Source organism: Astyanax mexicanus, chromosome 4 (genome assembly GCF_023375975.1).
Source record: "Astyanax mexicanus isolate ESR-SI-001 chromosome 4, AstMex3_surface, whole genome shotgun sequence".
Taxonomy (NCBI): domain Eukaryota; kingdom Metazoa; phylum Chordata; class Actinopteri; order Characiformes; family Acestrorhamphidae; genus Astyanax; species Astyanax mexicanus.
In genome coordinates this window covers 18,570,821-18,596,767 of record NC_064411.1, presented here as the reverse complement: position 1 = coordinate 18,596,767, position 25,947 = coordinate 18,570,821, and the positions used below count along the sequence as shown (strand labels likewise).

At 36.7% G+C, this 25,947-nt stretch overlaps 2 protein-coding genes across 8 annotated transcripts in view; both read right to left on the bottom strand.

Moving 5' to 3' along the window:
• Positions 1–25,947, bottom strand: part of LOC125801480 (gastrula zinc finger protein XlCGF49.1-like) — a 280,269-nt gene that overhangs the window by 113,231 nt on the left and 141,091 nt on the right. The gene's annotated exons all lie outside the window — the stretch shown is intronic.
• LOC111197331 (NACHT, LRR and PYD domains-containing protein 12-like) overlaps positions 1–25,947 on the bottom strand; it is a 686,367-nt gene that overhangs the window by 586,279 nt on the left and 74,141 nt on the right. The window contains exons 11-13 of one of the 7 annotated variants that reach the window (XM_049476984.1): positions 25,045–25,218; positions 23,189–23,235; positions 14,766–15,607 (exon numbers count right to left, since the gene is read on the bottom strand). The exons of 4 other annotated variants lie outside the window; for them this stretch is intronic. In XM_049476984.1, coding sequence (XP_049332941.1) covers positions 15,012–15,607; positions 23,189–23,235; positions 25,045–25,218 — 817 coding nt within the window. In that variant the 3' untranslated portion in view covers positions 14,766–15,011. Of the gene's footprint in view, positions 1–14,765; positions 15,608–23,188; positions 23,236–25,044; positions 25,219–25,947 lie in introns of those variants that run through there. 2 more of the 7 variants (XM_049476992.1, XM_049476991.1) reach the window with 2 other exon arrangements.

Here is a 25,947-nt window from a genome sequence, read left to right as displayed (position 1 = left end):
TTGATACATTGGAGCCTATGGAGGAAGTCACACTTGAGGTGAGCAAGTCAGAGGCTTCCATCTCCTGCGTCATTCCGAGCATTGCTGTGCTGAAGATGATTCTTCAGACAGATGGGCCAAACACAATTGGGATCAAAACTCTGCGAGAGTCAATGCTGCAAAGCTTACAGAGAAGATTCCAAAAGCTGGAGGACACACAATGTCTAGTGCTTGCAACACTCCTGGACCCTCGCTATAAAGGCCATGTCTTTTCAGAGGGCACACTTGACAAAGCAAAAAGGTGGATAAAGGAGGAGCATGCTGTTGTGTCTGAACACTAGTCCAGAAGAAGGACCACACTCAAAACAAAGAAGGGTGGAAGTTGAGGAAGTACCTGGTCCCTCCAGTGTCATTGACCAAATGTATGCCAACATCTTGGGACCTCATGGATCTCCTACTCAGGAGAGTGATGAAGACCACCTTATATCTGACCAGCTGCAGCACCACCTCCGGGAGCCAGTGATAAATAGGCAGACTGGTAAACCGCTAGAATGGTGGAAGCAAAATGCATCCCGTCTACACCTTCTTGCACCACTAGCAAGAAAATTCCTTTGTCCACCCCCTTCCTCGGTTCCCAGCGAGAGGGTGTTTAGTGAAATTGGGAACATTTATGACAAGAAGAGGAGCAACCTCAAGGGCGAGCATGCTGAACAGTTGTGTTTTCTGCATGACAACCTCCGTTTCTTGAACTGGCAGTATTGAGAAGCATAAAAAATGCCTGTGAAACTGTGAAATAGTAAAACTTGTTTACATTATTTTTTGTTGCTACTATGCCCTTTGTTACTAGTGTGTTTGCAGCACTAATATATTTTTTTCATATTTATTTTTATTTTGATTCTATATTGAATATTTAAGACAGTTGGTTATTTATTTATTTTATATTTAATTCATGTTAAATTTTTTTATTGTTCAATTTTCAATAAATTGTGTGAAGTTTACAACTGTTGTGCCTCCTCTTACTAGTATGATTTTAAGCATGCCAAATAAGTATAATACGATAGCATATCGGCCCTAAAAATCGGCAGGTCACATCGGCCATCGGCTGACTCTGACCACTAATGATCGGTATCGGCATCGGCCTTAGAAAAACCCATATCGGTCGGTCTCTAGTTCAATAGAATCAAATGCTTTATAAAGATCCAGAAAGAGAATAAGATTATTATCAGAGCATAAAGCTGAATAATCTAACAAATCCAAAATTAATCTAATGTTATTTGAAATGTATCTATTTTTCATAAAACCTGATTGAGCTTCATTAATAATTATATCCATCAAATCTTTAATTCTTTTGGCAAATATTAGAGCTAATATTTTATAGTCATTATTTAACAGACATATGGGTCTCCAATTTTCAAGCAGGAGTGGATCTTTTTTAGATGACTTCAAAGACTTCTTCTAAAATAATAGTATCTTCACAATATTCCTTTTGATATAGATTAATAGATTTACCACTAGGCAGAGAATTTAGGAATACACCCGCAGAACTTTCACAGTATCTAGATGTATATACATTACTGTAAAAGTGCAGACATTATTTACCTATTTTAGTAGGATCCTATTTTAGTAACCACCCCATCAATATTTAGTTGCTGGATTAAATTATTTGTAAAATGAGATTTCTCCAAATTAAAAAAATATGCAGAATTTTTTCCCCCAATCCATCTTTGTCTGGACCTAACAAATGCCCCTTCAGCTTTCTTTTTATAAAGTTCACCCAGCTCATGTTGCAGAGTTTCAGCTTTTCTCCTTCATTCAGATGTTCTTATGCCCCTGAAATTAACACTAAAATCCTAGAAATTATATTATCCTCCTTTAATTTACCTAATTTAGCCATTAGACTACCATTGCCCCTGTCTGTAGCCATATTACACTGTAGCCATATTACACTGTAGCCATATTACACTGTAGCCATTATTGACTGACTGTAAGCTGCTGAAAAGAGGCGAAAAGAGCTGAGAGACAATATAGAAGAGAGAAAGCAGTTTTAGCACTTCTTATAGTTTACTGTGCGCACTTACTATATTCCACCTCTTAAACAATTTCATTCTGCTTTAATATTTATAATAATTAACTCCATTCAGCCCCATTCATTTTGGACTCCCTCTAGAGGTTTGCTGATGTAACAGCGGAGATTGGAAGAGGGTAGGCTCTCCATAAGGCCCTTATTTCCTCCTCGATAACGCTTTTTAAAGTGTCCGGGTAGAAACAACGCCATTCATCTCTACCAAACGATGAAAATATATATTTTTTCAGATTATTTTCATATTGTTATATATTTTTTTAATCAATTATGACAGCGAAATGGCATCATGTTGTGATGGTTTATTCTCTCTAACAATCACCAAACAAAATATTTGCATATTTCATAGTTGAATCATGGGTAGTACAATGTAGTGAGTGAAGCTGAAACGTTAATTTTTACGTCTTTTGTTTCCACAGAATGTTTTCACGGCCAACACCCAACAACAGGGAGGCTCCCATGAAAGTGAAATGCATTGCAAAACAAGTGGTGACAAGGGCAGAGATCATGGTAGCAGCAAAGGCGAGTAAAGTCATAGTTACTTGGGCGTTGTCAGATGGCGAGCACTTTGTATGGAGTGAATTTTGTGCCAAAAGTTTTACGTAAAAAAATAAAATCCACAATCAAAATTTTAAGAATCAAAAGTAAAACATGTATGTTGCAAATTCAAAAGAGAAAAAATATATATCAAATATATATATTTAAATATACTTGGTTATTTTATTATTCTTTGCACTTATTTGAAAATTATTTTAGTTTGGATTTTGCCAGTCTTTGCTTTCATTTTTGGATTTTTTTGGATTTTCTGTGGATTTTTGTGGATTTTGCTGCTAAAGACTTTTGCTTCTGGAATCTCTCCTTTGCTTCTGCTTCATTTTTTTGGTTCTGATTTTTGGCACACTTTTCACGGGTGGGCGGGGCTTAGAAGAAGGCGTTCCCCTTTAATCTCTATTGGTCACCTACCCTGAACCCTCGTCTGAGACAGACCACGCCCACCCCGCCAGCTTCAAGCGCTCTTCCAAACATGGCGGAGCGAACGGGGTTCAGCTCACAGCAGCACCAGCAGGTACTTTTCCAATTAAATTTCATACAGACTGTATGTTTAATGTTATATTTCTTTTTTAAGTAAGTGTTTAACTCTATTAAGATGCTCATGTTAGCGGGGTGTGCTAAATATCCATGCTTAAATTAAACTAGTTAGTTAGTGAACACTAACCTACCTAGTCAGTGAGTTAGCTAGTTTACCTAGGTCATCTGGTCAGTGAGTTAGTGGGTTAGCTAAGCTAGTTAGGTTACCTAGTCAGTGAGTTAGCTAGTTAACCTTAACCAGCACTTACTTGGCTTTACCCTGGGGCATAATAACTAGCTTAGCTAACCCACTAGCTCACTGACTAGGTAACCTAACTAGCTTAGCTAACCCACTAACTCACTGACTCTAGAAAGCAGAGAACAACAAAAGTCAGAGTTATGAGGAGCAGGGTTCAGCCAAACCATACCCAACTGAGAGCTCCTAGAAGTGGCTTTTTTAAAGGTCCCTCTCCTCTCTCAGGCAGCGCTGATCATGAGCTGCCAGCCGTGTCTGATCAGTGCTGCTGCTTCCAGGTCACATGGGTTCGGCGCTGTCCAGGTGCTGAATTTTCAGCCAGGCTCCTGTTGACAGCTCTGTGTTGTCGGCGCTGTCCAGGTGCTGAAAGCTCAGCATGAGCCCTCTGGCTTTCGACACGCACAGTACTCCCAGCTGCAGAGACCCACCCAGTGTTCTGATTGGTTAAACAAACCCCGTAATCTGATTGGTCTAGATAAAGCATTCCTATTGGTCCATCAATCAGGCGTAAAACAGGGTCGTAATGCGCAACTGCAGCTAGAGCTTCGCACACGCAGCAGAGAAGGTGAATGAGAGGATTTTTAGCTCCACAGTGAAAAACGCCCACTGTCACATTTACAACCTCACAAATTCCATGTGATTTTTGGTCTGACCCAGCTTAAGCCATTTGAGCAGTACTGATTCACACGTTCAGGAGACTGGATTCACAAATTTAAAAATATATATTTATATATATTTAAAATATTGTCACATTTTTACATTTGAATTATTATTAATATTACATTCTGTTTCAAGTTTGCACATTCCAGTTCATTTGTGTATTTGGATTTTCGTGCATGCAGTTGTTTAAACGCAGTTACAAGTTTCAGTACATTTGTGACTTCTGTTTTACAAACTCAAAATCTTTATGACCCTTTTTTGACTCCATATTAACAGAACAGAGCGACAAAACCAAGTTAGCCACTGGCAACCTACAGGGCCATCTAAAAAAATATATATATATCTTTATAAAGGTACTTTATTTCAGTAATTTAGTTCAAAAAACTTGTATATTATATAGATGTATTAAACTCAGAGTGATCTATTTTAAGCATTTATTTTATTGTTGATGATTTGGTCTTACAGCTAATGAAAACCCAAAATTCAGTATCTCAGGAAATTAGAATATTATATAAGAGCAATTGGTACTTTTGGCAGTTTGGGCAGTGTGCCAAGTCCTGCTGGAAAATGAAATCCACATCTCCATAAAAGTTGTCAGCAGAGGGAAGCATGAAGTGCTGTAAGATTTTGTGGGAAAACAAAACTGCACTGACTTTAGACTTGATAATAAAACACAGTGGATCAACACCAGCAGATGACATGTCTCTCCAAACCATCACTGATTGGTGGAAACTTCACACTAGACCTCAAGCAGTTTGGACTGTGTGTCTCTCCACTCTTCCTCCAGACTCTGCTCTCTTGATTTACAAATAAAATGTAAAATTTACTGATGATCAGTGATGGTTTGGAGAGACATGTCATCTGCTGGTGTTGATCCACTGTGTTTTATTATCAAGTCTAAAGTCAGTGCAGGATTTAATTTTCCAGCAGGACTTAGCAAACTGCCCACACTGCCACAAGTACCAATTGGTCTTATATAATATTCTTATTTTCAGAGACACTGATATATATATATTTTTTTTGTAAGCCAAAATCATCAACAATAAAAGAAATAAACACTTAAAATGGATCACTCTGTTTTTAATACATCTATATAATATATGAGTTTCACATTTTAAACTGAATTACTGAAATAAAGTAACTTTTCAAAGATATTGTATTTTTTTTAGATGGCCCTGTATTGTTAACAAATATTGTTGTAGTTAAGGAACTATTTTATGATGCAAATAACTTTTAATGAGTTCATGATTCTACAAAGAAACAGACAGTTTAGGAACTATTTTTAACTGTGTAAAATAAAGTCTCTAATAAGCCCTTTATTTTTTAACAGAAATGTGAAGGCGCAAAAACAACCAAACTTGAGGTTGTTGGGATCTCCACAAATGCCACAAATGACACCCTTCTCCTATGTGCCAGTTTGGAGGAGCTTGTGGTTCCAGCAGAAATTTGGTCTGGCAACATTGATGACTTTGTCCCTTCTTTGCCTCTCACCATTAGGGTCACCATGGAAGGAGGGGTAATTTGCGCCCTGGACAGCCCAGTGTTTAATAAAGTTTAATTAGCGTTGTTTGTTGATACTGTTCCCGAGTGGGTTACTTTGTGGTTCCTAAGTGGTTGTTAATGAGTCCATGTTTCTAAGTGGATGCTGAAGTGTCAAAGCTTGTTTATGTTTTACTACAGGGTTGCAAATATTATATTTTATCTTTACATTAAAATATACTTTTATAAAAATGTTTAAAAGTATCTTAAATCATTTGATGTGAAGATTAAATGCAATGTTTGGCTAAATGATGGGGATACAACTGCGTAATATGGCCCAAAAATATATACTTGGTGATTTGACAAAACATTTTACTTAGTCTTAAGAGTACACGACTACAAAAATATACAATTTTATTTGGTAATATTATTGCATACGATATGATATGACAATTGATATATTAAAAAATACAGGAATTTTATTCAGACTGTAACAGAAGCCAATGATCCAACATCTAGAAAGGGAAAGTTTAATAACAAGTTGGCTTGGAAAAGTGCGCTAATAACATAGGAAAATAAAATGGTTGCTAAGCTGTTTCTGTCCGAAGAGTGAACTCCAAAAACTTTTGGTTAGACGCTAAAATCCAAAGACAAATGTCTTTGGCTAAATGGTTGAATGCCAAGACTTTGGCTGATAAAGCCGTATCCAAAGACCTTTGAATAAATAATTAAATGGCAATATTTTGGCTGATAGTGTGAGATAAACTTGAAAAACCTACAAATGTTGTTTAACATTGTGTTACACACAATTCATAAAGTAGTAATATTTTAATAATTGTAAAGCTGGAATAATGAGTCACGGTTAAGGTGTTGCATTATCTAGCTAGAAGGTCTATGATGTGATAACTACATAATGTCACCTGTAGGTGGCAGTAAAGCAGTAAATGACCAGTCGAACCTTAAAAACTCATACTTTCTGAAGTGCACTTGATTAGTTAATAAACTTTTCATTTTACACCCACTGAAGCACAAATAGTCTAGATGGAAACAGGGGTCCACGAGCACATAGTGGATTTTTTTTTTTGCCACCTGTTTTGTCTTAATCTTTGAAGCGTGTATTTTAGGATTCTGACAGGTAACAGGATGAAATAAAGTCCCATGACATTTATTTTTAACCCTTTAATAGATCTATGCCAATTCCGAACCAGAAAAGAAAATATGAATTACACAAATGCTATGTTACCATTTTTGTGCAAAATGTAATATTATATTGTGAGGTGCACTGTAGTTGCCACCCCTAGTCTTGTAACAAATTGCTGAAGCACTGATATTTTAATTATTGAAAATTTTATTTAGTGTAGGATTTGAACTTGTCCTATCAGAATAATTTTTTTTTTTCAGTGGACACAAATTTACAAAATACATTCACTACAAGTTTGTTATTTAGTATGATTATTTTTTTTACTTTTTTTATTTGACTGTGATTTATTTTAGCCAATATGGAATCTGCAATGGATATTATGTCATTTAATTTATGGATATTAACTTAAAAAAAGAACATTTGCACACAAACGCTCAGAGTACAGAATTTATAGTTTCTTAGCTCATGTTTTTTTCCTCTAAGAATGTTTGCAGTCGTTGTGTTTACTGAAAAAAACGAAGTAGAAGTGGTTCCAAGATGTTGGCTGAGTGTAGACCAAAAAAATATCGTTCTGGCCACCCTTTAAAAAGCCAAATCGTGTGAAGGCAGCAGTGGTGAACCAAGAGGAACCAGATGAAAACTGGGATGAATACCTTGTAAAGGTATTGAAAATATATATGTGACTACTTACTTACTTACTTACTTAGTCCACCTCACTCCAAAAGTTCAGTTGTTCATAGTTTGACACCTTTCAATGTAATTATTGTTATTATATTCTATATGTAGACACCTATGAAATGGCAAGAAAGAAATTGGAAAAGGCAACGAAAAGAGATGCTCTTACAACATCAGAGGAGGAAATCTCAAGAAGGCACAGAACGTGAGTAGACGCTTTTATGTTATTTTTGTTTAACAATCAACACAACCTAATAATATACGTACAGCTAATTTCACCATGGCATTATGCCGATTCTGAATAATCTGGAGTTCATGCCAGGGCACACAGACCCAGGTTTTAATCATTGGAAGAGTGTGGGTATATGTCGTGTAAAAGATATATTTAGAGAGTCAACTAATATAGTAATGTATTTTGAACAACTTGCTGAGAAATTTAATTTGACTAAAGATCATTTATTTATTTATTTTTACAACTTTTACAACTTTTATTAATAGAAAGATTAGAAATAGAAAGATCTTAATACTATGGTTACATTATCTGACATAGAGAAAGCAGTCCTGAACAGTCCAGATTAGAAACAGATATCTGTCTTCTACTTAATTGTAAGTTTAACTTCTGAAACCAATACAGATGACCCTAAGCAGATCTGGGAGAGAGAGAGCTGTCAGTTGTTTTAATTGATGATGATTGGAATGAGATCTGGGATCAAGCTAAGAAAACGTCAGTTTGTAATAAAACTTGGACTTGTTCAGCTCAGAATAATCCATCGTTTGCATATTGCACCTTATATGAAGAATAAGTTTGATCCAAAATGCTCTCCTTACTGCCCAAACAACGGAAAAGTCCAGCTGACCACACCCTTCTCAACAGCGGTAGAGAAAATCCCAGACCTGACACGGCCATTAGCACCCCGGAGCCAGCGGTGAACTCTGTTAGCGGTTCAGTTTACGCAGTCATGAAGTTCTCAATCTGCAGCAACAAACAGGACAACTCGGATCATCACACCGTGTTTCATCGCTGCCAAAGCTGCAACATGAAGCAGAAGATCTTCATCAAACTGCTGTCTGACACGCTCAGAATCCAGTGAGAAACACGCCATGACCGTCAGCAGTGCTTCCTTAATAACTTACCTGAACTGCTACAACCTGAACCCTGAACCTGAACACTTCTTGTCTTGGTCACTTTCAACAGAAATATGCGATCATGAAATCACCCAACATGCACCAGAGGGTCTGTAGAACCCCATGTCCGAAGTTGACCAACACATGCCTGAAAAATATGTGCCTAAGGACCCCGCCTGCACAGAACCTCAGAGGCCACACAACAAAAGGTCACCTAAGCTGTGTCAGCCTTAAAGGACAGTACATTTTTCTAATAACTGTTCCACTGTTTTCCTTGGTAAGTTAGCTTTCAATTGTTTGTTCCTAATGTATCTTCATATAGTTCAATGAGCATTTTATTTGCCACATTACATAAATACAACAGACTTATTGTATTTGATGTGATTTTGTTTAATAAACATATTGAAATTGTTAATGTCTAGATAATTGGTTGGCTATACTCTACAGATTATTATAAACTCAAATAAAACCACAAACAAAAACTGTTTTTCAAACATATCAAATATACTAATAAATGTACTACAGCTCCTTCTCAAAAATCAGCTTATTGTGATAAAGTTCATTCTTTTCCATAATGAAATGATAAAAATTAAACTTTTATATATTTTAGATTCATTGCACACCAACTGAAATATTTCAGGTCTTTATTGTTTTAATACTGATGATTTTGGCATACAGCTCATGAAAACCCAAGATTCCTATCTCACAAAATTAGCATATCATGAAAAGGTTCTCTAAACGAGCTATTAACATAATCATCTGAATCAACGAATTAACTCTAAACACCTGCAAAAGATTCCTGAGGCTTTTAAAAACTCCCAGCCTGGTTCATTACTCCATACTCACTTCAAACCATAATCATGGGTAAGACTGCCCTCCTGACTGCAGTACAGAAGGTCATCATTGACACCCTCAAGCAAGAGGGTAAGACCCAGAAAGAAATTTCTTAATGAATAGTCTGTTCCCAGAGTGCTGTATCAAGACACATCAGTGGGAAGTCTGTGGGAAAGAAAAAGTGCTGCACAACGAGAAGAGGTGACCAGACCCTGAGGAAGATTGTGGAGAAGGGTCGATTCCAGACCTTGGGGGACCTGCGGAAGCAGTGGACTGAGTCTGGAGTAGAAACATCCAGAGCCACCATGCACAGGCGTGTGCAGGAGATGGGCTACAGGTGTCGCATTCCCCAGGTCAAGCCACTTTGTCAAGTCAAGTCCAGTGTCAAGTCCAGTGTCAAGTATCCACAGTCAGTGATGGTCTGGGGTGCCATGTCAGCTGCTGGTGTTGGTCCACTGTGTTTTATCAAGGGCAGGGTCAATGCAGCTATCTATCAGGAGATTTTGGAGCACTTCATGCTTCCATCTGCTGAAAAGCTTTATGGAGATGAAGATTTCATTTTTCAGCAGGACCTGGCACTTGCTCACAGTGCCTAAACCACTGGTAAATGGTTAACTGACCATGGTATTACTGTGCTCAACTGGCCTGCCAGCTCTCCTGACCTGAACCCCATAGAGAATCTGTGGGAAATTGTGAAGAGAAAGTTGAGAGACGCGAGACTCGACACTCTGGATGAGCTTAAGGCCGCTATCGAAGCATCCTGGGCCTCCAGAACACCTCAGCAGTGCCACAGGCTGATTGCCTCCATGCCACGCCGCACTGAAGCAGTCATTTCTGCAAAAGGATTCCCGACCAAATACTGAGTACATAACTGAATATAATTATTTGAAGGTTGACTTTTTTTTGTATTAAAAACACTTCTTTTATTGGTCGGATGAATTATGCAATTTTTTTAGATAGGGATTTTTGTTTTTTCTTTACTTTTTTTGCCAAAATCAATATTAAACAATTTAAGACTTGAACTACTTCAGTTGTGTGTAATGAATCTAAAACATATGAAAGAACTTTATCACAACATTTTTTATCACAACAATTTTTAAAGAACGACCTGTAGATCTTTATATATTGCAGTAGAATTCCTGTCCTTTTTTACCGGATCTGATCAGAACTAGTCAGTCATTTGTAACAGTGCTAATCTCTTTGTATCCAGTACTGGAGAGAAAAGAACTGGTATCAGATGGAGCTTTGAGAAATTGCAGGTCCTGTGATGTTCCTCGTTCTTCTCCTTTAGAGAATGTGGGTGTTCGATGAAGACATCGGATTAAACTGTCATGTCGTGACGTACGTTCCCGGCCTCTACAAGATCTTTGATGAAGTCCTGGGTATGTGGATGAGGCAGTGTTAATTTTGACAACAAATTTTGATTTGGTTTTAGTCATAGTCATAGTTTTAGTCTAGTTTTAGCCGATTAAATACCATAAGAATATAGTTGACTAAAATTACAGTCAATTTAGTCGACTAAAATGTAAAGGGTGTAAATGTAAATGCTTTTTCATCAGTTCCCTTGAATTATTAACTACACACTCATGAAAATTAAACATTTATTAACCATTTGTGTAATATTGTTGATGTTTGAATGTGAAATATATTCATATATGATTTAATGTAAATTATTAAATATGATTTTATCTGACCATGGGTACTGAGACACCCGTACTGATTGGATGACAACCCCTCTTTTCCTGCATCTCCACCTTCACTAAAGTAGTTGTGATTGGATCTCTTCCTAACTGGTCCCTACCTTTCACAAGAGTAAATCAGTTCTGATTGGATGTCGTCCCTGCCAAACATTTTCATCTCGTTTTTATTCGTTGACGATAATGTCAGTTTTTTATGCTGTTTTTATTTAGTTTTTTTATCTCGGAAAATTATTAGTCAACGAAATTAACATTGGTGCGCGCTCCTGAGAGAGGGTGCTTTTCCTGGCGGGGGTGCTGAATTCAGCCCAACACTGGCTTTACACTCGATGTCAGTGATGAGAGCAATAAATCGCAAACAAAAACATTATACTGCAATAAAAACGAGTTTTGGGGTTTGGGTTATCAAACGTTTATATTAACTGCTGCAAAAAATGAAATGTTAAGTTACATTCTTTTAATAAAAGGACACCATCGTTAATAAATCGTATAAATATACAAAATAATAATAATAATAAGCAAATCTGTTTTATATATTATATTGTTTTAAATATTAGGTGATCAGTTTTTGTCATATATGTATACAGGGTTCCCGCAGGTCCTTAAAAAGTCTTAAAATAACTTAAATTAAAATCTGGCTAAATTAAATTGTCTTAAGTTTACTGGAAATTTGCTGTAGGTATAACATTTTCAGTCAGTGCGTTTAATGCTGGTGGGAAAACACAGTGGAGAGCTAGCTAACATACTAACTTTAGCTAACTAAAGCGAGTTAGTTAACATTAGCAGGGATAGAACTACGGTTAGCAGAGAGCTAGCTAACATTAGCGGCGAGTTAGATAACATACTAACTTTAGCTGACTAATGTGAGTTCGCTAACGTTAGCAGGGATAGGACTAAGGTTAGCAGAGAGCTAGCTAATATTAGTGGCGAGTTAGCTTATTTACTAACTTTAGCTAACTAAAGCGAGTTAGTTAACGTTAGCAGGGATAGAACGAAGGTTAGCAGAGAGCTAGCTAACATAATAACTTTAGCAGCTAATATACTAACTAGCTAACATTACCAGGCATAGAAGTAAGGTTAGCTGAACGCTAGCTAACATTAGTTGTGAGTTAGCAAACATACTGACATTAGCAGCAAGCTAACTAATGTTAGCAGCAAGCTAGCTAACATACTAACTTTAGGTAGCTTAAACGAGCTTCCTAACGTTATCAGGAATAGAACTAAGAATAGCAGAGAGCTAGCGAACATTAGCAGCGAGTTAGCTAACATACTAACGTCAGCAGAAAGTTAGCTAACTTTACCGGAGAGAGAACCAAAGAAATTCTGACTATTTTTGTGTCTTAAATTATATTTATTGAGGTCTTAAAAGGTCGTAAAAAGCATTACATTTGACTTTTAAAATTATGCAAGAACTCATTTCACACGTATTTTCTTTTTAAACAGTAAATGTAATGTGGAATATTATGTTTAGGTTGTAAAGAGACCTTTGGTTGGATTTAACTAATAAGAAACAGGAGTACAGATAAAAATATATTTTATTTATTTGTGATTAACTGTAATTCTGTAAATGTTGTAAGTCACTATAAGGTGGATTTAAATTCTTTTTTAAGTAAATGTTTCTCCCCCCAATATAAAACCCGCTCCTACACATTTGGTTGTGAGTGTTTATAAAGTTGATATTTTTAAGATGAAATGCTGTTTTTGAATCAGGTTTCGGGGAAAGTTTGGGGGAAAGGAAAGATCCTGCAGATCTTGATGAAGATGTTCTTTGTGTTCTGGAGCTCAGTGCTGTTTTTGAAAGAGGAGAAGATTCTTCTGTTCAGCCTCCAGCGTAAATCTACTTATTTTTTTCCTTCTGATCCTCCTGCTTTATATTATTATCATAATAATCCTGTTTAATAACCATTACAAACGCTCTCTTTTGAAGGAAAAGAAGAAGAAGCAGCAAATTAAACAACAAAGTCTAAAGAAAAAAGGAGAGATGTTTTTTTTCTCCACCACTGTTTACTTTTCTTCATTTTTTTGTTCATCAAACTGAGCAAAGCTAAATATATTACATATATAATAAGCCTACTCAGTTATTGAGACTTTAATAACCAGTGTATTTATTTGTTTCTATATTTATTATTATTATTATTACATATAGATATAGATCCACTCACTCATTTTTAGCATTGACCTCTGACATGCTTCAACCGCTTTATTGAGGGGATGATCTTAAAAGCTCATTCTGAATCTGAATGGATTGAAGGTCATTTATGGGTAATTTTTTGTTAATATATTTTCTTAGTTAAGCACCATTCTAACCTTTATATTACCTTTAATGGTGGGCCAGAAGGGTTCAAATAGACCACTGAAGGCGTGTCGTCATTTTGTAGTTGGCTCCATGTTGTTTATGCCCATATTTGGGGTTCAGTGTCTAAAGAGTTTCAGACCTATAAGAAAAGTGAATGGGCTTTTCAAAAACTGGCCTCTGTCACATTCTGTGGTAAATAAATGTTCAGAACCTGTACATTTTATTCTGTGTACATTTTACTCCTAAATATCGCTGCATTCTGCGCAACACCAGCGAACTTCGGCCAGATCACGTTCTAGATTATTATTCTTCTTCACAGAGAATCATTAAAGTATTTAAACAGGTGAAAACTCTTATCAGTCTGGTGTATGGTGATGTTGAGCAGTGTAGACTGTGTTAGAGCTTTAAAATGCAGATAATAAGAGAAAGTGAGCTTTTACTGTTCAGGAGTAGCGCTTCCCCGCAGGGTTTATTATTTAGTTATGGTCATTAGTTTATTAGAGCACAACTGACCCAAATAATCAACTAATTAACTAACTAATCGACTAACTACCTGCCCTCGCTGAGTGATACAACAGAAAAACTAGAAGGACAGAGTTACTCCAGAACCACAGAGCTAACCCCGCTTACTTAAGAGCCATAAAGTATAAAATACCTAATGTAAAACTACTAAAACAATGAGCCAGAAGCACCAAACAGCTCTAATGTACAATCATGTACTTAGTGAGTAACTCCTTAAAGCAGGGGAAACACGGGCCGGTTCTTAAAAGGTTCTCAGGAACCGGAACCGGCTCCAGCACCAGCACTTTGTTGGTGGAAAAGAGGTATCTGTGCTGCTGGGTTAGTGGATTTCCTGCTGTAACACTCTCAGCTCTCCTCAATGAGGGCAGTTAGTTCATTAGTTGGATCAGCTGTGTGTAATATGCTGTAAATATACGGCCAGAGTTCGCTGGTGTTGCTCTGAAAATAGACCCCTGCTAATCTCTGCAGCTGCGCTGTAGCATTAGCTTAAAGCTAACTTTTCTAATTTTTAGAGAAAAAATTTAAAACTAATTTTTCTCATTACGACTCTTTAACGATCTCGTAATTCAGAGGATCCAGTGATGTTTAGGAGATAAATGTACACAGAATAAAACATACAGGGTTCTGAACATATTTATTTACTACAGAATGTGATAGAGGACAGTTTTTAAAAAGCTCATACATTTTCCTCATAGAGGAAAAATGCTTAGTAACGGAAGCAATATGAGGACTTACAGACTGAAATACGACTACAGTGGACTGTACTGCAGCTTTGTTGAGGGACAGATGGTGTCATGGACAAGACAAGACAAGACAAGATGAAACAAGACAAGAAACTACAACAAGCAAAAGACCAAAAAACAGAAATGTTAATTACACCACCAAACTCGACTCCAACTTCCACCATAATCTGACCACACAAACCAAACACACAAAAAATCATCAGACTCGTCTTCACCTTTCTTCATTTATTTAGCTTCATTAATATGAACCTAATTTACAATAAAATAAAATAATAATTAACAATAATAACAGTAGTGAATAAAGAGAACAGTAATTAAAATAAAGGTTCTGGAAAAAAAAAATACAAAATCATCTATATAAAATATTTACATACTTATATTTATACAAACATTTTCCCTTCTACACACACACACACACACACACACACACACATCGAATCTCTGTTACACACAGGGTTATTCTATCTTACACAGACGCACTGAGGAGCCAGAATAAACCCAAAACCCTGCATAGAGGGGCTGAGTGAAGGTGGTGTAGAATGTGTGTAAGTGTGTGAGAGTGTGTGAGGGTGTGTGTGAGAGTGTGTGTGTGTGTGAGTGTGAGTGTGTATCAGAGGAGACTCTGTAGAAGGACAGAGTGCCGGAGGGACAGTCCACATACACTCCTACTCTCCTACAGCCGGAGGGAGGAGTGGAGAGAACAGTTCTGTTATTATTGTGATAAACAGAGTATCTGTTATCAGAGCAGATCAGACTCCAGGAGTTTATATTCCATCCAAACTCACAGTCTGATCCTCCTCCTTTCCTGCTGATGGTTTTATAACTCAGAGCTACAGCAGCTCCATTTCTCCCGCTCCACTCAGCCTCCCAGTAACAGCGTCCAGTAACACCAGTAACTCTCTCTCTACTCAGAACCTGCAGACACCAATCAAATCTCTCTGGATGATCAGGATACGACTGCAGCTCCTCTCTAAACTCCACCCTCCTGTTCTCCTCACTCAGAGAGAGACGACACTGCGCTGTGTTCAGATCCAGAGTGAAATCACAGAACCCTGAACACAAGAACACACACAGAGTGTATTTAGTGTGTAGTGTTATATATTTAGTGTGTGTGTGTTATATTTAGTGCGTGTGTAGTGTTATATTCAGTGTGTGTGTAGTGTTATATTTAGTGTGTGTGTGTAGTGTTATATTTAGTGTTTTATTTAGTGTGTGTTGTGATATATTTAGTGTGTGTGTAGTGTTATATTTAGTGGGTAGTGATATGTAGTGTGTGTGTAGTGTTATATTTAGTGTGTGTAGTGATATATTTAGTGTGTGTAGTGTTATTTTTAGTGTTATATTTAGTATGTGTAGTGATATATTTAGTGTGTGTTATATTTAGTGTGTGTAGTGATATATTTAGTGTGTGTTGTTATATTTTGTGTTATATTTAGTGATATATTTAGTGTGTGTGTTATATTTAGTGTGTAGTGTTATATTTAGTGTGTAGTATTGTTATATTTAGTGATATATTTAGTGTGTAGTGTTATATTTAGTGTGTAGTGTTGTTATATTTAGTGATATATTTAGTGTGTAGTGTTATATTTAGTGTGTGTGTAGTTATATTTAGTGTTATATTTAGTGTGTGTGTAGTTATATTTAGTGTTATATTTAGTGTGTAGTGTTATATTTAGTGTGTGTAGTGTTATATTTAGTGATATATTTAGTGTGCAGTGTTATATTTAGTGTGTGTTGTTATATTTAGTGTGTAGTGATATATTTAGTGTGTAGTGTTATATTTAGTGTTATATTTAGTGTGTAGTGTTGTTATATTTAGTGTTATATTTAGTGTGTAGTGTTATATTTAGTGATATATTTAGTGTGTAGTGTTATATTTAGTGTTATATTTAGTGTTATATTTAGTGATATATTTAGTGTTATGTTTAGTGTGTAGTTGTTATATTTAGTGTTTTATTTAGTGTGTAGTGTTATATTTAGTGATATATTTAGTGTGTAGTGTTATATTTAGTGTTATATTTAGTGTTATATTTAGTGATATATTTAGTGTTATGTTTAGTGTGTAGTTGTTATATTTAGTGTTATATTTAGTGTGTAGTGTTATATTTAGTGATATATTTAGTGTTATATTTAGTGATATATTTAGTGTGTAGTGTTATATTTAGTGATATATTTAGTGTGTAGTGTTATATTTAGTGTTATATTTAGTGATATATTTAGTGTGTAGTTTTATATTTATTGTTATATTTAGTGTGTAGTGTTATATTTAGTGTTACATTTAGTGTTATATTTAGTGTTATATTTGTAGTGTGTTAGGGATGCGACGGTTCTCTGTATTTTATTGAATCGTTTGGTTTGGTCTGTTTGGTTTGATACACCCGGATGGACGGTGGTATTTGGGTGCGCACTAACAGAGTGAACAAACGCTCTCCCGCTGTACATGCCCCGCCCATGGCCAGGGGGAGGGGCTGCTGAGCGCGTGCTGGGGGACTGCGCCGTCACACTGTGAAGATTCACCAGCAGCTCATATAAGAGAAGAGTAATGTTATTTTATTCTCTATTCTCTTTATTGTTTATGTAAAAACTGGGTTTACAACACTGAATATTAATCAAGCAATTAACCATTATTTACACTGGAGGGGGATTCTTATTTACAATGCCACTGAGCATTTACAGTTTAAAAGAGATAAAAAAAAATACATAAAAAATAGAAATAAAAACTGACATTTACTCTACACGAATAAAATATATACGTAAAAAAGGTAAAATAGGACATTTTAAAAAGATCATAAAAAAGACACATAAAAAGTAAAGAATTTATATCTTATGAAGAAAAAATAATAGTAGTGAAAATAAAATAAAATGATAAAAATAATAAGATATTATAAAATTAATATTAAACTAAGAACATGGAAATCATGGGGAATATATATATATATATATATACACACACACACATAAAATATATGATGTAGTTATTTATATAAACTATTTTGAGAAATAAAATAATAAAAGTAAATGAAATTAATAAAAACTTAAGTCATATAAAATATAAACTCATTAAAAAACTAATTGAAAACAACCACAGGCTTTCTGAATAAAAAGCCTGATAGTAATTAAAGTTTCAGTTTCAAAACATGGAAATAGATCACCAAAATCTCAAGCTATTATTTATATTTGACAATATTTAATTAACGTTTCCACAATCAACTTATTTTAGTTAACTGAACTGAGTTTAATATTATTTGTAGCGTCACTCTGAATTCAGCTTCGAAAGAGAGACAGAGAAAAAGAGAGAGAGAGAGAGAGAGAGAGAGAAAGAAAAAGAGAGAGAGAGATAGAGAGAGAGAGAGGGAGAGAGAAAGAGAGAGAGAGGGGAGAAGTGCATTTTGCCTGATGTCTCTCTTGGTTATATGACAGTGGTGTTTTTATATTGAGTTTTATATCATGGTTTTGCAGTTTAAACTACACTTGATCTGTCGTTATTTATAAAAACAATCCCACACCATGTGCGCTGCCAAACTTCGCTACGTGTGCCTGCAGCTTTTTAGAGCGCTGGACGAGATTTTAATTAATGAATTAATAAATTTTATATTTGAATAAATTTGCTCTGGTGATAAGAAACGAATGCTAACATATAGCTTTATATTTCTGTGTATTTCAAATGTTTGTGAAATAAAATAAATTCCTGTTCAGTCAAAGTGCTTTCCTCTTTTAATTTTTTGTTTCTAAAACTCCAGCATTTGAGTGAGAATAAGCATCTGTTAAAATTCTCAAACAGCAGAATGCCTATAACCATTGGCGTAGGAACCGGGGGGGATGGGTGGGACATGTCCCACCCAATATTAGAAACAGGTGGATTTGTCCCCCCCCAAAAATGATATTGTTTCGCTCAGATCAGCTGTGCTATTAATGAGGAGACAGACCGGACCAATAACGGAGCCGGTTCAGGAATTAAGTTCCGCCTCTCAGGAGAAACAGCCAATCAGCTTGCTGTTTTTGCGGCGCGCGGAGGTGTCAGTATGTTGGTGGGGGGAAGCCCCTCCCTCGCTGTGAGATTTAGCAGCGGGATCGGCTGCAGCTGATTTTAAGATATGGATATACGGTGATTTTTTTTCCTAAAAGAAAGGTAACGGTATCTAATCATGTAAACTGTGATGATATGTTTCTGATAGCTGGTTAAAAATACACGTCTCTGAATCAGCACACAGTTTAAACCCACTGTGATTAATAAACTGCAGCTGTGTTAGTGAGTTAGCTTTAGCTAACTTTGGAATTACCTAGATTGGGAGTCAAGATTAAAGAAAAAAAACTATATACGTAATGTTCAACTTGCCCTGTACCTGATCAGTTAATCACTATTACATTTTTAAACTGTTTATTAATTTAGGATTGCAGTTAGCTAGAAGCTGGATGTAGAGGATAGACAGAATTTAGTACAACACTGGGTAATGTTGGTAGTTTAAAGCAGTTTCTTAACCCTGATCATCACTGCCCTAAAACTGTGTTTTCCATCAGATCCAACTGATCAGCTAATAAACAATCATTTATCGAGTTTACCTGTTAAAATCTCTTAGCCCCCTATGGATCCTAAATTAATCATTATGTATATCCAGCAGTTTATTAGACACATCATACCACCACTTACTTTATTAAAGTGCCTTTAAACAGAGGAAGCTGTAGAATATGCAGAACAGTGTTAATATGCAGTAGAATATGTAAGAACAGGGTTAAGAAACACTGATCTAACCTGACTTCTGTTCATATGTAGTTCACAGTAAGACCACATGTCCTGACGTTTATATTAACTTCTGACAAAAATCTCTAGGAAACGTAGTTACATTCTCTCAGTAGAAAGAAGTGTTCCCAGTAAAAAAAAAAAAGCGCAGGAACCAAAGAAAATGTAAATTTACAACAGAATTGACATACAATACATAATAATAATAACCAATACTGTTATATTATTTTAAATATTAGGTGATAACTGATCAGTTTTTGTACTATGTATATAATTCAGACATTGCATGCATAATTTTTTTTCTAACAACAGTAAATGTAATGTGGAGTAACATGTTTAGGTTGTAAAATCACCTTTTATTGGATGTAACTAATTATAAACAAAATACAGAAAAAAAAATGATTATTTGTGATAAAAAATAATTCCACAAATGTTGTTCTAGGAAACTGTAGGGTGGGCTTTGGTTCATATTCGCAAATGTGTCGCCCCCCAATATCAAGCCCGCTCCTACGCCCTTGCCTATAACTGCTATATTAAGCTACAGTTATTAAGTCTGTGTACTGAACATACATTTAAATCCTTATAAATGTCAGATATAAATATAACTAATAATAACTTATAGTTACTGTGCAGATTTTAAGTATATTATATTTTATAGTTGATAGTTTTTTATATATTACTTCTATTGGCGTGTTTCTCCACAACCGTGCAAGAACCAATCAGACTTTTTCTGAATTTCTCAGGAGCAAATCAGCTCTGAAGGCAAACGCTGAAGATTTGAGGACTAATTAAACAAAACTTTCTCAGCTGTGTGATCAGGGCCAGTGAACGCTAAACGGAGAAAAGGATATTTGAAGAGGCGCCGTCATCTTATAAATCCGCTGTTCGGGACATTTTGGCTTCAGCGTTGAGTTTGATAATCAAGGTAAAAGACAGTCAGCAGATAAAGCACAGTGTGATTCAGTTACCTGTTTTTGACTAATGGTAAGAATAAGTGCTCCTTTTTTATAATAGATATTGTGATTTGAATTAATCTGTGACTTTATTAATTGGCTCTGAAAGTGTGAGTAGGAGCACCTTGTTGATTTGAAATAGAAAGGGCTAAAAACGTGCTGCATGTTGGAGCTAGATAATATTAATATATATCAAAACAGAACCGAAACCGTGGCCCAAGAACCGCGATACGAACCGAACCGTGGCCACACTGTACTGTTGCATCCCTAGTGTGTAGTGTTATATTTAGTGTGTGTGTAGTGTTATATTTAGTGTGTGTGTGTAGTGTTATATTTAGAGTGTGTGTGTAGTGTTATATTTAGAGTGTGTAGTGTTAAATTTAGTGTCTGTGTAGTGTTATATTTAGTGTGTGTGTAGTGTTATATTTAGAGTGTGTAGTGTTAAATTTAGTGTCTGTGTAGTATGTTATATTTAGAGTGTGTGCAATGTTATACACTGCTCAAAAAAATAAAGGGAACACTCAAATAACACATCCTAGATCTGAATGAATGAAATATTCTCATTGAATACTTTGTTCTGTACAAAGTTGAATGTGCTGACAACAAAATCACACAAAAATCATCAATGGAAATGAAATTTGTTAACCAATGGAGGCCTGGATTTGGAGCCACACACAAAATTAAAGTGAAAAAACACACTACAGGCTGATCCAACTTTAATGTAATGTCCTTAAAACAAGTCAAAATGAGGCTCAGTATTGTGTGTGGCCTCCACGTGCCTGTATGACCTCCCTACAACGCCTGGGCATGCTCCTGATGAGGTGGCGGATGGTCTCCTGAGGGATCTCCTCCCAGACCTGGACTAAAGCATCCGCCAACTCCTGGACAGTCTGTGGTGCAACGTGACGTTGGTGGATGGAGCGAGACATGATGTCCCAGATGTGCTCAATCGGATTCAGGTCTGGGGAACGGGCGGGCCAGTCCATAGCTTCAATGCCTTCATCTTGCAGGAACTGCTGACACACTCCAGCCACATGAGGTCTAGCATTGTCCTGCATTAGGAGGAACCCAGGGCCAACCGCACCAGCATATGGTCTCACAAGGGGTCTGAGGATCTCATCTCAGTACCTAATGGCAGTCAGGCTACCTCTGGTGAGCACATGGAGGGCTGTGCGGCCCTCCAAAGAAATGCCACCCCACACCATTACTGACCCACTGCCAAACCGGTCATGCTGAAGGATGTTGCAGGCAGCAGACCGCTCTCCACGGCGTCTCCAGACTCTGTCACGTCTGTCATGTGCTCAGTATGAACCTGCTTTCATCTGTGAAGAGCACAAGGCGCCAGTGGCGAATTTGCCAATCCTGGTGTTCTCTGGCAAATGCCAAGCGTCCTGCACGGTGTTGGGCTGTGAGCACAACCCCCATCTGTGGACGTCGGGCCCTCATACCATCCTCATGGAGTCGGTTTCTAACCGTTTGTGCAGACACATGCACATTTGTGGCCTGCTGGAGGTCATTTTGCAGGGCTCTGGCAGTGCTCCTCCTGTTCCTTCTTGCACAAAGGCGGAGGTAGCGGTCCTGCTGCTCGGTTGTTGCCCTCCTACGGCCTCCTCCACGTCTCCTGGTGTACTGGCCTGTCTCCTGGTAGCGCCTCCAGCCTCTAGACACTACGCTGACAGACACAGCAAACCTTCTTGCCACAGCTCGCATTGATGTGCCATCCTGGATGAGCTGCACTACCTGAGCCACTTGTGTGGGTTGTAGAGTCCGTCTCATGCTACCACGAGTGTGAAAGAACCACCAACATTCAAAACTGACCAAAACATCAGCCAGACAGCATAGGTTCTGAGACGTGGTCTGTGGTCCCCACCTGCAGAACCACTCCTTTATTAAGTGTGTCTTGCTAATTGCCAATAATTTCCACCTGTTGTCTATTCCATTTGCACAACAGCAGGTGAAATTGATTGTCAATCAGTGTTGCTTCCTAAGTGGACAGTTTAATTTCACAGAAGTTTGATTTACTTGGAGTTATATTGTGTTATTTGAGTGTTCCCTTTATTTTTTTGAGCAGTGTATTTAGTGTGTGTGCAATGTTATATTTAGTGTGTGTGTAGTGTTATATTTAGTGTGTGTGTAGTGTTATATTTAGTGTGTGTGTAGTGTTATATTTTTTATGTGTGTGTAGTGTTATAATTAACGTGTATGTAGTGAATGTGTGTGTATGTAGTGTGTATGTGTGTGCTTGTATTGTGTGTATTTGGGTGTACAATGTGTGTATGTAGTGTGTATTGTGTGTAGTGTATCTGTAGTGGTATGTTTAGTGTGTGAGTGTGTGTGTAGTGTTTGTGTGTATTGTGTGTATGTAGTGTACGTGGGTGTAGTGTTTGTATATAGTGTATGTGTGTGTAGTGTTTGTGTGTATTGTGTGTATGTAGTATATGCGTGTGTGATGTTTGTATATAGTGTATGTGTGTGTATGTAGTGTGTTTGTATTGGGTGTATATAGTGTGTGTGTATTTGGGTGTGTATGTAGTGTGTGTAGTGTTTGTGTGTATTGTTTCTATGTAGTGTTTGTGTGTAGTGTGTTTGTGTGTTTGTTTGTATGTAGTGTTTGTGTGTGTGTGTGTGTTTGTGTGTATTGTTTGTATGTAGAGTGTATGTGTGAGTGTTCGTGTTTGTACTTTGTGTGTGTAGTGTTATATTTAGTGTGTGTAGTGTTTGTGTGTAGTGTGTGCGTATGCGAGTGTGTGTAGTGTTATATTTAGTGTGTGTAGTGTTTGTATGTAGTGTGTGTGTGTGTGTGTGTGTAGTGTGTGTGTGTGTGTGTGTGTAGTGTGTGTGTGTGTGTAGTGTTTGTATGTAGTGTATGTGTGTGTGTATTCTTTGTATGTAGTGTATGTGTGTGTAGTGTGTGTATGCGAGTGTGTGTGTATGTAACTTACATTTTTTTAATCCAGGTTTGATTCTGATCTTCCCTCCATGTTCCACTCTAAACACACACACACACACACACACACACACACACACACACACAGATCAGCACAGTGTGAGATTTTTAGAAACTGATTTATAAAGAAATACTTTGCGTGAAAACGAGCGAACATTTGCGAGAGCGGAAATTAGTGACCTCATGTGGTAAAGTACGGAACTGCAACGCACACTGCATAAAATCAGATTAAAAACGGAAGATTAAGGAAGATTAACTCTTACTTCTCTAAATATATTTTTGTCTGATCGTATAAAGTTTTAATACTTGCCTTCTTATTCTGCTTTATTTGCACAATATGTAGTATTATTTTTATTAGAGCTTTTATTCAGAAATGGAGAAAACACAGCACAGTAGTTAAAGTTCCCAGGAGTGACTGAGCTACAGAAATTACTCCAAAAGGGCATGAACAACTCATCCAGGAAGAAACCAGAACAGCATTTAAAGAACTGCAGGTCTCACTCGCCTCAGTTAAGATCAGTGTTAATGATTCAATAATAAGAAAGAAACTGGGTGAAAATGGTCTCCTAGATAAGATAAAATGGTTTCTTGTGGCCTTGCAGAAAAGGGTTAAACTTTACTAAAGTATGTTTTTTGCATTCATATTCATACCTGAGTGTACTCCTGTCACAACAACTGTTTTTATTGGACCATACATTTTTCAAGGAATTATTGTGCAAAAATTATTTTATCATGATTTAAAAATAATTTTATGTCACCGGTCATTAGAAAACTTCAAAAATTTAAAATGTAACAAAGGCACCATTTTTAAATAAAGCCAATAAACCAACTTAATCACATTAATGGGATCTCTTTAGAAATTAAGGGCTCTCTTTTAGTGATCTGTAGGTGAGCTGTCAGCCGTGCACCATGCAGCTTGATTTAGGGTGTGTCACTGTGTCTTTACGATAGGAAAAGTTGCTCCAAAGAGGCTCAAAATGTGCAAAAAGCATTTATCGTAAAATAAACCAATCACCATGTCATTTGCCATTCCCTTTAAGAGCCAGGCGCGGTCTGACTTTGGCGTATTGCTATTTAAATGGCGCAGCTACCTGGAATTGACCAATGTTTTTCATCGGCGTAGATATATTCAAAATCACCGCTGCTGTTTAAACAAGACAGGTGAAGAGCATGAAAATACACTGTTGGTGGGAGTAAGATAGCAATAAGCATCAAGACCACCTTGCACAGGGTGTAGGTTAGGTCCCTAAGTGTACAGAAAGGATTCTGGTTTTGCAGTCACTGATTATTTTCACCATAAAGACATGGGCTGGTTGCTGGGGTGCTTGACTCTCAGTGTGTATAAAGTTAGTGGGGATCAGTTTTAATCTGGTAACTTTTCTCCTGACTCGATGCTCAGGGCAGCTCTCCATCACTGGCTCCATGACCAGAACCAGCTAAACTTTTCCACCTGTTCTGGAGTAAAACCTAAACCTTGGTTCTTTTTACCAACAGAAAGATGAGCCAAAACAGAATTACAGTGAAGTACTTGGCATTCAGTGCAGATAACTTGGGCATAACAAATTAACAGTGGCTGTGTAAACAAAAATAAGACAGAATGACAGAATGAAGGTTACATGCAGCTCCACCATGTTTAACTGGTGACTACAACTAGATTTACTACAGGTCCCACAATGCAACGTGTCACAGCATTAACCCCTAACTTTCTCAACACTTTGCTTTCCTGTGAGGCACAGCACATACACAGGAAAGAGCACAACAGGCAATATCGAGAGTGATAAAAATGTACAACATGTACAACAATATTTATCTTACAATAAGTTGATAACATAATTATTAGTTCAGACCTACCCGAGTTTCTCCAGTTTGCAGTGTGGATCCTCCAGTCTGGCAGAAAGCAGCTTCACTCCTGACTCTCCTGGGTGGTTGTAGGTCAGATCCAGCTCTTTCAGGTGGGAGGGGTTTGAAATTAGAGCTGAAGCCAGAGAACAACAGCCTTTATCTGTGATCATACAACCAGATAATCTGCAGACAGAGCAAGAGAATGTGTGAGTGAGTGACAGAAAACAAGAAAGAAAGACAACATAGCAGACTGATGAAGATAATGCACTTTGATATTAGTCTCTTTTTTTTTTTACAAAATAACACTACAAAATCTGAAAAAATATCTATAGAAAACTAAAGTTTCTTAACACAGTTGACACAGATTAACATGAAACCCAAACCTCAACAGTAAGCATCTCTGTGAATACGGCATTAGCATTGATGTGGACCAAAGAATTGAGCTCATATTAACTTTTGCTAAAATTGTTTTTGCTCGTGCATCACAATTTTGTAATCAATGTGTGATATATCTCAAATGGTCATTCAAGTTGGAGATTCTTAAGATGACTGCAGAAGACTCGTATTTGTTTGTTATACTCTGACTTTCGTTAAACACTTTCTTATGTGTGATTTGTTATCCTCAGAGGTGGAAAAAGTACTGAAAAATTGTAATTAAGTTAAAGTACCTTTACGTTGCTAAAATTCTATTCAAGTAAAAGTACCCATCTAAAAATCTACTTGAGTAAAAGTACTCAATTTAAAATGTACTTTGAGTAAAAGTTACATAGTTACTTTAAATTGTTTGATGTAAAAAAAAATACAAATCATAAATTAAATAATCATTAAGTGAAATAATTTGGATCTTTCAGTCAGTATTTGTTCAGACCACCCCATAAAACATTTTTAAAAACAAGTGGCATTTTTTCAGTC